The sequence below is a fragment of the Lygodium microphyllum genome, chromosome 2 (genome assembly GCF_053477565.2).
Source record: "Lygodium microphyllum isolate KBCC chromosome 2, Lygodium_microphyllum_v1.1.10, whole genome shotgun sequence".
Lineage (NCBI taxonomy): Eukaryota > Viridiplantae > Streptophyta > Polypodiopsida > Schizaeales > Lygodiaceae > Lygodium > Lygodium microphyllum.
In genome coordinates this window covers 17,690,648-17,704,465 of record NC_141136.1, presented here as the reverse complement: position 1 = coordinate 17,704,465, position 13,818 = coordinate 17,690,648, and the positions used below count along the sequence as shown (strand labels likewise).

Genomic DNA, 13,818 nt, shown 5'->3' with positions numbered 1-13,818 from the left:
TAAAACTTCAATCACCACAGAACAACCATGTACATCATTTTTAATAAAAATAGACTGATATTTCTCATGTACAATCATAAGCACACCAGAATAATGCATGGCATGTGTCCCTGCAAAAACAAGCGAAACCCATGACAATCCACAATTTTTTCTGCTTCACCGTGACTCTTGTGCTCAACAGCACACAAGACATCCCACTGATTGTCATGCAATAAACTCCACATGGCATGTTGCTTATTGTGAGAACAAATGCCTCGTACATTTCCACGTGGCTATCTTCATGTGTATTTAAAAAAGAAAATCAGGAACGAGGCAAAGCTTGCCTCGATTTAACATTTTTTGCTAGAATGTGAAGGACTCCCTCATCCAAAAAATCAGCTAACACGGCAAAAGAGTTTTGACGGCCAAATTTAGAGGTAGACAGTGTATCCACTGTCTTGGGGATGGAACGGGGATAACGACGATCCCATGGGGTAATCACGTTACCTCTTGCATCAAAAGCCAACTTAGCAGGTGGGCCCTTTGGACCATCCGTATATACTTTCCTAGTGGGTTGATTGCGAGGAGCAGAAGAAACAATAGCATGAGTAGTGTGCTCTGAAGACAACATGTCTTTCCTGCGCATATAAGTACGCAAGGAATCTTGTGAAGCATTAGGCACAATATCCGCCATGCCAGCATCAAACCTTTTATCTTTTTTGGCACGTATATCTATCCAGTCATTGTCACGGGAATCCAAACCCGAAACATGTTGTTTGCCTTTATCCAAAACTTTAGGTGACTGGGTGGCATCCTGTGACGGAGCATTAAGCACCATATCTTCCATGGGAGGCAAAACATGCTCAGCATCTGAAGTCGGTTGCTTCACTGGACATTCGGCCATAAAATGCCCTAATTTTCCACATGAAAAACAATGCCCTGCATAGCTACCCCATTTCAAACGAAAGTGCAAAGGATGCATGCCAGAGCAATTAAGATGTAACCAAGCAGGCCTTTTCCGAGCAGTGTCCCATAACATACACAAACGGTTACGATTCGTGGCCCTTAGGCTTGGGGGAACCAAAACAGTGCCCACAACGGCCATGGCATTCTTTAACAATGGCCAATAAACAACCGGACAGTTTTCCACTTCAACCCACACCGGGCATTCGCGTTAAAGCAAGCGCTGAAAATTTGCCATTGGGCGCCATGGCACAACATGGACCAAACGGTGATCAAAGAACAATGGCAGTTTTGTTAGCAGATTGGCACGATGCTTCTCGGATTTCAACAGCACCTCATAAAAGCCTCGGGGCCCAACAAAAATCTCTTCAACATACTCCCCTTGTAGTAGACTTTGCGGCCACTGGCGAATATAGGAAAGCATTGGGATCCTACCAGTGAAGAAGAGTATAACAGCACGCTCATAAAACACCGAGAATGAGCGCAAAACATTTTTAGGATCCACAGTGGCTTCTTTTGAATGATTGCTCTTTAATGTGCAGCGGGTTGTTTGGCAGTATGGGATCCATCATGCCTCTCTTTGTCGGCGGCTTCGACAAGCAGCAGAGGAATTATTGGCTTTGGTTCGTTCTCTACTGGTGGAGACTCCAGATGATGTAAGTTATGCTGAATGGTGGTGTTACCGAGCCATTTGTCCTTGCACGCTCTGTGAGACAGGGTTGCCCTTTGAGTCCTCTCTTTTTTGCCCTTACGACTCATCCTTCGATGTTATCTCATATGGCAGCTTCTACTTAGTTGGTTGGATTGTCTCTTCCTTTTGGACAGCACTTCATTAGTCAATCCTTGGCTGATGACACCTTTATGATTTTGCATGCGGACAAGGATAATCTTCTCAAAGCAATAGATGTTTGGGCTCTCTTTGGTCATGCTTCTGGTCTTCATATCAATGCTTTGAAATCAGCCATTCTTAGTTGCACGGAGTCAGATTTGCAGTCATTGGACTGGCAGGGAATGGTAGTTCCCCGTGGTTCCATTGTCAGGCATCTTGGGTACCCTTTGGGTGTTGATGTTCGGCCATAGCAACTACTAGAGTGGATTTCACAGAAACTGGCAGCTAAGTTTCTGTATTGGAAGTCACAGGCTTGGCCCTTCCATATTCGCCTCCAAGTGGCTTAGACAATTATGTTGCCAATGCTCACATGTTTCTTGCCATTACTGCCTTTGACTACTACTACATTGAATGCTCTTACTTAGTACATTCGTTTCATGTTATGGAAGAAGGACTCCTTGCATGTAGGCATTTCATGGATTGCTTGGTCGCATGCATGTACCCCCAAACGCATGCGTTGTGGGCTATTTTGGATACCTAAACTCATATGCTGGCACTCCATTGGTCTCTTTTTCGTGCCATGTGCTTGGATCATCACCCGTGGGTCTTTATAGCCCGTTATTTTCTTGAGGATCATGGGATTGTGCATGGTAATACCCAAATTCGGAGCTCCTGGTGGCATGTTCTTAATGTAGACTCTCGGTTTTCTTGTCCTTCATCATCCCTACTTGCTCATTTGGTATGTTCTTGGAAATTGGTTCTCCAGAAGGCTCAGTGGCATCCAACGGAGGACCGCTTAGCTACTAACTCTTTTCAATTGGAATTGTTGGCAGCCTTGCGATTACTTTCTTGGGACGGCAAAGATGAGCTCAGACCAAAATTTAACCGCATGGCACGTTTGGGCTTGACTTCAGTTGTAGATGCCACCCTTGCCAGTCGCACTGTGTTGATATTGTTTCGTACAGCCAAGAGGCTTTTCAGGATCCCTTGTGGATACCGTGATTTATGGGGACAGCTTTTGATGGTGCTCCAGAGCAGACAACCTTTTCCTGCCCTTGCTTCAGATCGTCCCTGGCAGGACTGGCACCTTGCAGGCCGGCTGAATTTGGAAAAGGCCTCAGTTAACCAGGTGTATCGTCTTCTGATTAAGGATCATCAATGGCTGGTTACTAAAGCTAATACTGTATGGGGATTACGTAAATCTTAGTCATGTGGAAGGTAATTGTGATGGAGGGCTGGTTGAACAAGACACCTTTCAAATGCAAGGTCTTTCTTTGGAGGGTGATGATTGGTGGTCTTCCTCTTGCTTCAGCCCTTTCCAAGCGTCGAATCTCCAACTGCAATTGTTTCTTTTGCACCACCAGTGTGGAATCGGCCCGTCATCGATTTGTTTCTTGCCCTCTCGCTAAGAAAATCTGGTCACTCTTGTCAGCGGTTTGGCGAGCAGTGGTTGGTCGAATCTCCGACTGCAATTGTTTCTTTTGCACCACCAGTGTGGAATCGGCCCATCATCGATTTGTTTCTTACCCTCTCGCTAAGAAAATCTGGTCACTCTTGTCAGCGGTTTGGCGAGCAGTGGTTGGTTTCTCGCTAAGCCCTTTTGATTGGGTTTTTGTGCGGCCCAAATACCCCACACCGGCATAGTCGCATATGAAGATCATGTTTCACTTTCTTAGATATTGGGGCTGTTGGCACAATTGGACCATTCAGAATGCTTTTCTTTTTTATTCAGCCTCTAATGTTTAGGGACATATTGCTAGGCTTAAAGGTCGCTTGCATTGGCAGATAGATCTCATTCGGCAGTCTGACTTACTCCCTCGGGAGGACTTACTTCCCTGGCATATGGCAATTTCCTCTGCGTCTTTGCCACGACTTTTGTAACTCTTTTGTCGTTTAGTACTTTATAAATATAACATCCATTACGAAAAAGAGAGAGAGAGAGAGAGTGTGTGTGTGTGTGTGTTGGAAGTTGACAAAGTGTTAGTGAATTGGGATAGCAAGGGAGGGGGGATATCAGTCAGGCAACTGTCACCGAGCAGGCTGGAGGGCGAGAATTTAGAAACCAGGTCATTTTTGACAAAATGGGGGACACACCGTATTTTCATCAGAATGGGCATTGTGGAGGAGGGATAGAAGGGAAGAAATGATCTGCACCCCCCGGACAAAAAAACAAAACCACACAACCACCACCATGAAACCCGAGCACCACCTCAATTCCCATATGGGTATGATATATGCATCTGCAGATGTTTAGAATTGCATTCAGACGTGTTGGAATACACGATGGCCATACGCGACTGACAGCAAAAAGTACCACATGAATGAGGTGAACATAAACTAAGTGCACAAACACGAGTTTGCAAGAGGAAGAGATGTCACGAAACTATGCTGAGTAAAACTGAGATGGTCCCTAAAACGATAGGGTGCCTGTAAGTATGCATTTGCAGAAGGAAAGTCTTAGAAAACAATGGGTGCACAAATGACCCAAGGAATTAATGAAAGAAATTAAACAATGGACTAAAAGGCAGAGCTCCTTATGTTGTCCATTGATCCAGACGGGGCTTGAGCCTTGAGCTGACCATAGTGCTAATGTGTGCATGACAAGCATCTAAACATGAGAAAAGTATTTCTGATCTCGTGACAAGCATTCTACAATGCTTATGGGTATGAACCATAAGAGTTACTAGTGGTGTTATCGTGTAGAGATCAGTAAGAGTGTTAATGTTAACAGGGAGTACAGGAAATTTTGTGCACCTTTTTGTTCTTGTAGTGCATACTTGTGAAACATACATGGAAAGAAAATCCATAAAGGCAATCATTGTAGGTGCATTCTGCTTGCAATTTGTATTGTATGCACGACACTTCTTGAGTGCCAATGTTTGGATGCACATATTATAGGGTAGCTATTACATTGATTGTGTTCTTGCAAACATAACACCTGGATGCATTTTATGTACATATTGTTGAAAGTAAGCCTCTCTTTATTTGCATCACATACACTCTGTCTTCTGTCTGCCATTTCATGAAGTTCTCCCTTGCTATGCCCACTCTTACGTATAATGTCTTGCTAGAGTATAGGCGAATCTGGTAGCATGCATGACATGCCACAGTTTTGTGGGCATTCTCTACTCACTGAAGAAAGATATTGAAAATATTTGTGTTTGTTGCTTTGGCAGAGTTCCAAATATGAGACAATTCTTGTGTTACAAGGTACCAGGTTGTGGTTGGATTTCTGTGTTGTCCTGTCCCAATCATAGATCAAACTTTCTCATGCTGATATAATGTGTTGAGGATATGCCTTATCAAAATTCATTGTCTAGGAATTGCATAAGCTCATCTTGCTAGGCTCACATCTCATGATTTATCACAAAACTCTCTACTTTTTTGTGCTGGGTTCCAATTGTATGTATCGTTAACTCATTCATATTTGGTACTATTTGGTGCCTACTATGAGCTCAAAGATTCACATGTCCTTTATTAGACAATATAAGCTCCAGGATTATGAAAGCCTGTGCAGCATGGAATTGGCTCATCATTTTGAAACCACTAACACCACCAATTTCTGTTGTTTCTGTGCACCATTGTATTTTTCCTTCTTGTAGGGCTTTTTTTTTTTGGCAAGTAAAATGTGGGTGATTATATTACTAAAAAAAAAAAAACCTAATTACAATGGAGTGCTCATACTCAACGGACTAGCTGGAGTTGATGAAGGTCACAAATACATCATGTATACAAGCCTCTCAAGGCGGTCTGGGGGGGATGGGGACAATAAGCCATGGAGAGGGGGTGTATTGCCATCTGGGACTGCCTGCTTGCATCACGAAAAACAGGTCTTGGCTGCCCCAAGTGCGCATGAAATGACATCGGAGCTCCTGACAAGCCCTGGACTCGCTCTGCACTTGATCCCATCGGCTGCAGAGGGAGTGGATCATGGAAGTCTAGAGCTCTGCTAAGGTCGCTTGTGGAGAAAGTCTCTCTCCACCGAAAGCCTCGTGACACCGCGCCTTCGAGATATGCCAGCTAGTAAGACTCCCTATGATCTCCCATACCTCAGAGTGGTCTGCTGTGGGCTCGAGTACTTGGTGGATGGGTAGAGCCTCCAAACCGACCATTGCGTACGACCCTGCCTCGATAATGAATATCGTGTCTTGCATCCCGGCCTCATACTGAAGGTGACGGCCTTGGCTGACCGCCTGCCAGCAGAAAGCTCCCCATGAGATACATCCAAGGTTGGAAGCTATACGATGAAGGATGTAGCATGCTCCTCTCCATACAAGCTATGCCGCCTCACACGACCAAAGGCAATGCTTTGAGGTTTCCAGAGGCTGTTGTGTGCAGCGCTTACAACCTCCCTCTTGCATCTGGGTAAGCTAGCTTCCCACTGCCAAGCCTCCTTGTGCCACTAGCCATAAAAAATATGATACCCTCCTCGGTCTCCAGCTATCCCATAGACGGCGCCAGAAGGTCCGTCGGAAAGGCTCCGTGATGTTGTGCTCCGCCCAGTGCCTGCTATGTGACAACGCCCAATCCATATCCTCTTGCATCAATACGTGTCTGCCAATCCTGGTGGTGTACTCCAAGTACCTCCGTGGCTTCTTGGTGATCGCAGTGGCCGGCCATAGCCACTCTTTCGGATCCCACTCCAGCTCATCAAGTGGCCTGCCCTCCCAGATCCACAGGGGCCACTTCCTGAGCTCTTGCCAGAAGACCAAAAGGATCCAGCCGCCATGTCTTCCCCTGAAGGCCAATCACTTGGATCCTCTTCCATGAAAGAATGGCTATCCCCTGATCCTGCTACCCTCTGTCAAGAGCCAGACGCTCCCCTCTTGTACGGTGAAGAAGGTCCCAGGTGGAGCACTGCCCACTCTACCTGCCACGTGTAGGGGGATGCTTGCTGGTGAAAACCTAGCGGCCCATACCTCCCCGGGCTCTATCGGCTCTCGTATCGGGGGGGCAAGCCACTCCTGAGGTATTGCTGCGTCTATCTCCCTTCTCAACTCCACTCCTCTCTAGCAGCCTGATACTCGTCGCAACACCTCCTCGTCCACCATCTTGTATACCTTCCGCCATGTCCTGATGGTACGAGTCGAGCTAGCCTCCCAATCAGCCCATTGCATGTGGAGGCGCTCACCAATCTGTGCCCCTTCCTGATCTTTGACCGCGGGGTTCCAGATCAGCGGTTGACGGTCTATCTCCTCCTAGTAGCTCGGGGAGCTTTGGATTAGGGCCTTACAGAGGCCTTGCCACACGCAAAGCAAGCTGCGTAGGAAAGGTGATCTGGGGGGGTGGATCTGGGCCGACCTGAAGATCCGTCTCAGAGACGGTCTCCACTAGGCTGTCGCTAGGAGGATCTGGTTAACCATCAGGGCTCGGCCGGCTAGTGAGAGGCGAGCCATGCTCTAGTAGATCAGCTTCCTCCGAATAGAATGAAGGATAGGAAGAAACTGTTGGGCAGGAGTGATGTCGAGTCCCACCTGGAACCCTAGGTACCGGATGGTCTACCCTCTGCCCACCCATCTAAATCCCAGGTGGACACCCCACTCCGTGCTAGAGTCCGGGTCTGTGAGGAAACCAACCGACTTTCACCAGTTGATATTCGCTCCCGTTGTAGAATAAAACACCTCAAGAGCCAGCCTCACTCTCTCCAACATCAACTCATCGTCCTCTATGTAGAGTGCTATATCATCTGCATACTTTGAGTCTAACAACTCAGTCTCCTCTCACTAGAAGTCGGAGGCCGTGTAATCTGCTCACACGTGATCTGAGGAAGTGAGACATCACCTCTGCAAAGAGTAGGAATAGGTATGGGGACAAGGGGCAGCCCTGGCGAACCGATCTCTCCAGCCGAAACTCCTCCCCTCGCCTTCCACCTATGAGAACCCTACTAGTGGCCGATTTGTAAAGTGCGGAGATCCTGTGAATCCAAGCCTGGGGGAAACCCAACCTCACCATGGTGCACTCTAGGAAATCCCAGTCCACCTTGTCATAAGCTTTCTCGAAATCCAAGAGTAGTACAGCCAGGCTCTGCCCACTGTGCTGAACCCACTTTGTTGCCTCAAAGAAGGTAAATGCATTGTCCAAGATGCTCCTATCCTGGACAAAGCCTGTCTGTGTATCATGGATGATGTTTGCAAGCACAGGGCGTAGTCGCCTACTAATCATCTTTGCCAATGCCTTATAGGCCACTGACAATAAGGTGATCGGTCTCCACTAGAAAAGCTCCAACCGGTCTCCCTCCTTGGGGAGAAGATTGATAAGGCCTACCGAAAGACTCCCTAGCATTTGTCCTGAAGTGAAAATCTTCTGGAAGGCCATTAGTAGGGGGTCCTTCACCACTTCCCAGTAGGTAGTGAAGAAGGCCTTAGAGAGGCTATCCTCTCCTAGGCATTTCTACCCATCCTGTGTATGGAAAGCCTCCTCTAGTTCCTTCTCTGTGAAGGGGGCTAGGAGGGAGCGTCCCATCTCCTCTATGATGAGGGATGGGATGTGATCCTAGACCTGCTGTCTACATCGCTCTCCTCTAGCTGAGGCTGTCTCCTGTTGGAAAAGGCGTCTATAGTAGTCGGTGGTAATCTCCATCACCTCGTCTGGGCTAGAATGAGTCCTCCCATATTGATCCCAAAGGTTGCGTATCTGCTCTCCTGAGGTGCGAGGCTGGTGCACTTGAAAGAACTCCCTGCACATTGTGTCCCCCTTCTGCCCCCAGAAGGCTGTTGAGGTGCGGAAAGAGAACTCTGAGCGCTTGTCCTCTAGGCCAGCAATGGCTGCTCGCGCATGCACCTCTTGTGTATGGAGGTTGGGATCCCTTGGTTCCTCTTGTAATAAGCTCTGCGTGGTTACAAGGTCCCTCCCGGAGTGCTCTCTCCTCCTCCCAACTCTGTTGCCTGGCTTGTATGGCTGTCTCTTGGCAGATATTGCTCGACTCAGCTAGGACGTCTACAACCTTCTCTGTGATCGGACCCTCCTGTCCCACTCCCTGGTCCAAATGTGCTCTATCTGTCTCGTCACCTCCTCCCTTTTGTAGATCGAGTCAGGGATCCGACAGGATCGTGTGTCTAGGGCAGATGCTGGGGGATCAAGTGTCAGGAGAACGACAACATGGTGCCTGCCAATTGCTTAATCTGGCCTCCATGAGAGCCTCTCCACTCTCCCACATAAAACGTATCCAACCGCTCCAGCAGGACTCCACCTAGCCGCCTGTATCCCCAAGAGAAGTCCAGTGACCTCTCTCTCCTGTGGAAGGTAGGGTTTCTCTAGGCATCGTGTGCTACTGCCAGTAGAAAGACCTCCCATGCCTCTTGCTCCTGTCTAGCCATACCCTGGTAGTTTTTGCCTCTACCCTGCTGGTCCTCCAAAGCATCCAGGTTGTTGAAGTCTCCTCCAACAATCCAGGAGTCCACCTCTAGGAGTCCCTCCGCGATCTCCACCTAGAACTTGCTGCGTGTCCTAACCTCCGTAGGGGAATAGACATTGAGGACTCCAAGGCACGAGTCCCCAATATCCAATCTGATCCATAGAATCCTCCTTGCCACTATCGTCCCGTGGTCTCGTACACATGTGGTGAGACTTGGTCCAATAGAGGTGCATACGCCTCCACTCCTGCTGTGGGCAACTATGGCATGCTCTCGGTAAGTGTGCGAGCTGCTCGGGAGTACCTTCTCTACCCGCTGGGCCTGGGTGGGAGTGAGCTTGTGCTCCTGTAGAAGTAAGATGTCGATCTGTTCGGCAAGGGTAGGCTGTAGCTTCTGCTGAACAATGAGCTTCCTGGAACCACGTGCCCCACTGTAGTGGAGACTACTCACATTCCAAGATGCAAGGTGTAAGCTCGTGGGGAAATCTGTGACTGACAGAACATGCATCTGTTTATGTGGAGGTTGTTGATGAGGAGGAAAAACTATGGGGCATACAAGTACACTTTGCCGCAGGTCTGGACGGTGAACTCCAGTCCCCCATGGTGGCCCTCAGCCAGGGACCATAGGGGTGATAGATGCTCCAGGTGGTACTATCAATGCATCTATAAGCCATGCTGAGAGTCGTGACTGTATATTGGCAGAAACGGGCTGCTTGTGCCAAGGGCCACTCGATCACATCCCGCGGAGCTCTCCACTGTGGAGGGGCTCGAAAGATAATGCTCAAGTGTGGGACCTCGGCACCAACCTACTAGTTAATGTCCATCATGCAACTAGGCCACTGCTCTGCAAACAGTGCTAGTCCTCCTCCCATCCACTGGGAGATGTGGTCCACCACCTGACTCTTCAGCTCCTCCTCTATTTTTGTCGTCGTCCAATCCTCCGAGTGAGAGGGCTAAAGGAAAAAAGCGTAGTTTGGTCCATCCGGTGGTGCTAGTAGATGGACCTTGTCCCCCCTCGACCTACGAACCACGAAGATCCCCACCTTAAGAGGTAGTGGGAATTGTCCTTGCTCCGCAACTCTCAGGTAGGACCATGGGCCACTCCAGAAGAACTCGTGGCAACAACTGTGCCTATCTCGGGAAAGTGTGACGGGCGGTAGGGGCATATGAGTTGGTGGCTGTGTGGGAAGGGGGGGCCATTGCTGGCGTGAGGAGGATGTAGACATGTGTGGTTCATCACCTCCTGTGGGAGGAGGAGGGGTGGGTTTTGGGGGGATCACTTGGACCGGGTGCGGATCAGGGGGGGGTGCTTGGTAGGGGAGATGGTGGGGGGGACAAGGGTCAGGGGATGGTGGGATGAGCGGAGGTACGTGGCGGGTGTTTGGGGGGGGGGGGGGTTTGTGGCCCTGGAAGGGGGGGGGCTGTGGGCCAGGGTCAGTGGGGGGGCCATGGGAGGTGGGTGTGGGGGCTGTGGGATCTCAGATGAGGTAGTCTGTGGTGCGGGTGGTGAATGTGGGGGATTGTGGTCTTGCCGGGTGGGGCAGCGGAGTGCTAAGCCGAGGGGGCGTCGCTCGCCCGCCTACTCCTTGCTGTGTCGAGGCTGGGTCTGAGGAGTTGGTTGTGGCCCCCCCGGCCGTCCCCCTCTATGTCGTCTCTAGACCTGTGTGAAGCCGTCAGCGTCCACCTGCGGGTTTGTCGGCGGAGCTGCCTTGGCTCCGAAACGCGTACAGCCTGCTGTCTGATGCCGAAAGTCGTGGCAACGCAGGCACTGCCTTGGTTACCCAGTCACAATGACTTGGTGCTGCCTAAAGGAGTGACCTCTTGCCTCAATCTCCAGGAACTTTGGTATACTCTGTGTCTTTAACGGCCACTCATACCTTTGGGACTCTTGCAGCTGTCACTGCATCCGCGAAGGAGGCATGAAGAACTGTGCCAAAGAGCCGTCCAAAGTCCTCCACTAACTGGCAGTACTCTACCGCCAGTCTGGGGAAAAGTAGGGTGACTGGGTGTTTGAGAAATCTGTTGTGGAGTGCAATTGGAGGTGGGGGGAGTCGATGGTGAGGAGGAAGGGGGGGGAAAAGAGGGGAAATCACTGTTTTCCAACTGGTGGTATGACTTGGCCTCAAGGCCGGGGGGCGGGCAGGGGGAGGGCAGGGGGAGAGGCGGAGTGCAGGCGGGCAGGCAGGGGGGGCACAGGCCCGGGGGGAGGGGGGACTGGCGCAGGTGGCAGTTAGACGGAGATGGGGGGGGGGGCAGCAATGTGACATGAAGGCAAGAGCCACAAATCTCGTAATGTAGGGCTTTATGTTTTGGCCTCAACAATCCTCTTTCCCTTGTCTGACAGCCTGCAGCACAGATGCATTGGCAATCCATAAAGGGTAGGTCAGGATAAAGTAGCAGCGATGTGAGTTCTTCACTTAGTAGTTGTAAGGTTGGTCCATCTCTTTTGTGCTCACCTCTTTGAAGTTATCCATGTGGACTTCATCCATGCAGAAGGATGTGTATTTGAACCCTTTACTCTTAGCTTCAAAACAAGTGAGGTTTCTCCCTTTTTAAGTTTATCCATGTGGACTTCAAATCCCTGTGTTGAGGCTTCTCCACATTTATGTCATGCACATGATTGTCTGGTTCTAGCTGATCAAGGGTTTGATAGTCCAAATGTTTATCTACTATAATGCGGAGGTGATCGGCTTTAAAACTGTTTAGCACAAGTCTCATGTATCCTTCAATTTAGGCTTATCTTATTGTGCGTAGGCACACCAAGGATATGTGTATTTACCTCATTCATGTGAATTGGTCACTCTTAGCTTATCATGCACAATGCACCACAATATGTGTTGAGCATTAGTACTGATTGCCTGTTGGTTTGTGTTCTCTGTTTTAATTGGTTATCAGGTGATTGAGCATAAACCTTATGACCGCAGGGCTGATGTATTTAGCTTTGCCATAGTCTTATGGGAGCTTCTAACTGGCAAGGTATGCTAAGAACTTGCAGAAGTATTCGCCACATCCTGCTTGCAAGATAGGGAATTTCTGAGAAGAACTTAGAAAGGATGTGTATTCGATTGGGCCCTTTAGACTAGCCAAGTTGACTTTTGAGTGGTCAGCAAGTTGATGCACGTTCTCAGCATTAAGTATCCTGATTATCTATCATGTGTCTGCAGTTGCCATATGACTACCTGACACCGCTGCAAGCTGCAGTTGGAGTGGTGCAAAAGGTATTGAATAATCTTTGTTGTGCTGAACTATTACTTAGCTTAAACTCAATTTTTATGAGGTCTGTAGGTTCCAAGTGGATGAATAACTGAAATTCCTTTGGTTGGGCCATGATTTATGTAAACCACAATGGCAGGGTTTACGACCCACTATACCTAAGAATACACATCCAAGACTGGCTGAGCTGCTGCCAAGATGCTGGCAGCAAGATCCTGCAGAACGACCTGAATTTTCTGAAATAACTGGAATTCTTCAGGACATTTTAAGAGAGGTTGGTTGCATCAATTGCTGGTACTTGATTTTATGTATGATAATATTGCTGGGTTTCATCAAAGAGAAAGTAGGGTTACTGGAATTTAGGACATTGGAAGTGGAAGGTCAATGCTTTTTCAGTGCTAGTAGTGGTCCGGATTCAAAAGTTAACTTTGCACAGGTTGTGGAAGAGGAGAAAAGGGAGAAAAAAGGCGGCGGTTTCTTCTCGGCTCTTAAGAGAACTGCACATTGAGAAGCTTAGCGGAGTTCCTCTGGCATCTTCGTTGGGCAGGTTTTTTGAGGCACAAAACGTTTCTGGTAAGCCTGGGACTGCCAACTTATTCGTGTGCCTAAGGAGTACTGCAGGAGTTTGTTAATTGGCAAAATGAACGAAGTTCGTTAAGCTTTTGCTACTCCTGGTGACTTGTGGTGGTATCTCCCAGCACTGATGTAGACACTTGCAATGAATCCTTAAATTGCAAGGCTTCGTGTATGATTTTGGTTGCATCAGATGCAATTGTTTTCAAGTCATGAAAGTGTCATTTATGATTCTATGGAATGCCTGCCACTCAGCTTGCAGCTTTTTTGACTGTGAATACCTAGTGCTCTGTTTTTAGCCTAGTGCACATTTGGGATGGTCCATTAGAAACAGTAGTGACACTCTTGAGCTGTGGCCAAATACAACATTACAGACTCTTCAGGGCAACACACATTCAACATCAGCAGAGAAATATGGTGCTTGAGAGGTTGTAGATGCATGTAGTCTTTCAGTGAAAGACGTGAGTGTAGAAGCACCCCCCAAGTCTTCGACACAGTTCGGAAAGTTGTATCTTTCATATGTGCACAAGCTTATATGGATCCCTTTTAGGCGTCAAATCAAAGATTCAAAAGAATATCGAAATTAAGAACAGTAAGGCAGGGTCATTTTTGACAGATTACTAAATGGTCGATAGTTTGACAAGAGGCTTATGTGGCAGACGCTTGATCGATTTCTATTGGTCCAAATGTTGTTCAAAAATGTCGCCTCTTTTTGTGCAGTTGAATTTATACAGTTGAAGAACGAGCCTTTTTGTGATGAGGCAAAGGAGCTGTATTTACGAATTGTGTTAATATGCTCGCCCCGCTTTTGACCTATACCTATTTTTGTTGAGAAATTCATACATTGAATAAAAGATTTGCACGTCTTTTAAAGCTTCTATACCATAGTTAATGAGAGCTGAATCTTTCA

General features: G+C 48.2%; 1 protein-coding gene across 2 annotated transcripts in view; it reads left to right on the top strand.

Moving 5' to 3' along the window:
- LOC148039520 (serine/threonine-protein kinase STY46-like) overlaps positions 1-13,149 on the top strand; it is a 79,964-nt gene extending 66,815 nt beyond the window's left edge. For both annotated transcript variants that reach the window (XM_087691549.1, XM_087691558.1), the window contains exons 13-16: positions 12,018-12,098; positions 12,287-12,340; positions 12,475-12,609; positions 12,772-13,149. In XM_087691549.1, coding sequence (XP_087547675.1) covers positions 12,018-12,098; positions 12,287-12,340; positions 12,475-12,609; positions 12,772-12,843 — 342 coding nt within the window. In that variant the 3' untranslated portion in view covers positions 12,844-13,149. The remainder of the gene's footprint in view (positions 1-12,017; positions 12,099-12,286; positions 12,341-12,474; positions 12,610-12,771) is intronic.
- The last annotated feature ends 669 nt before the right edge of the window (positions 13,150-13,818 follow it).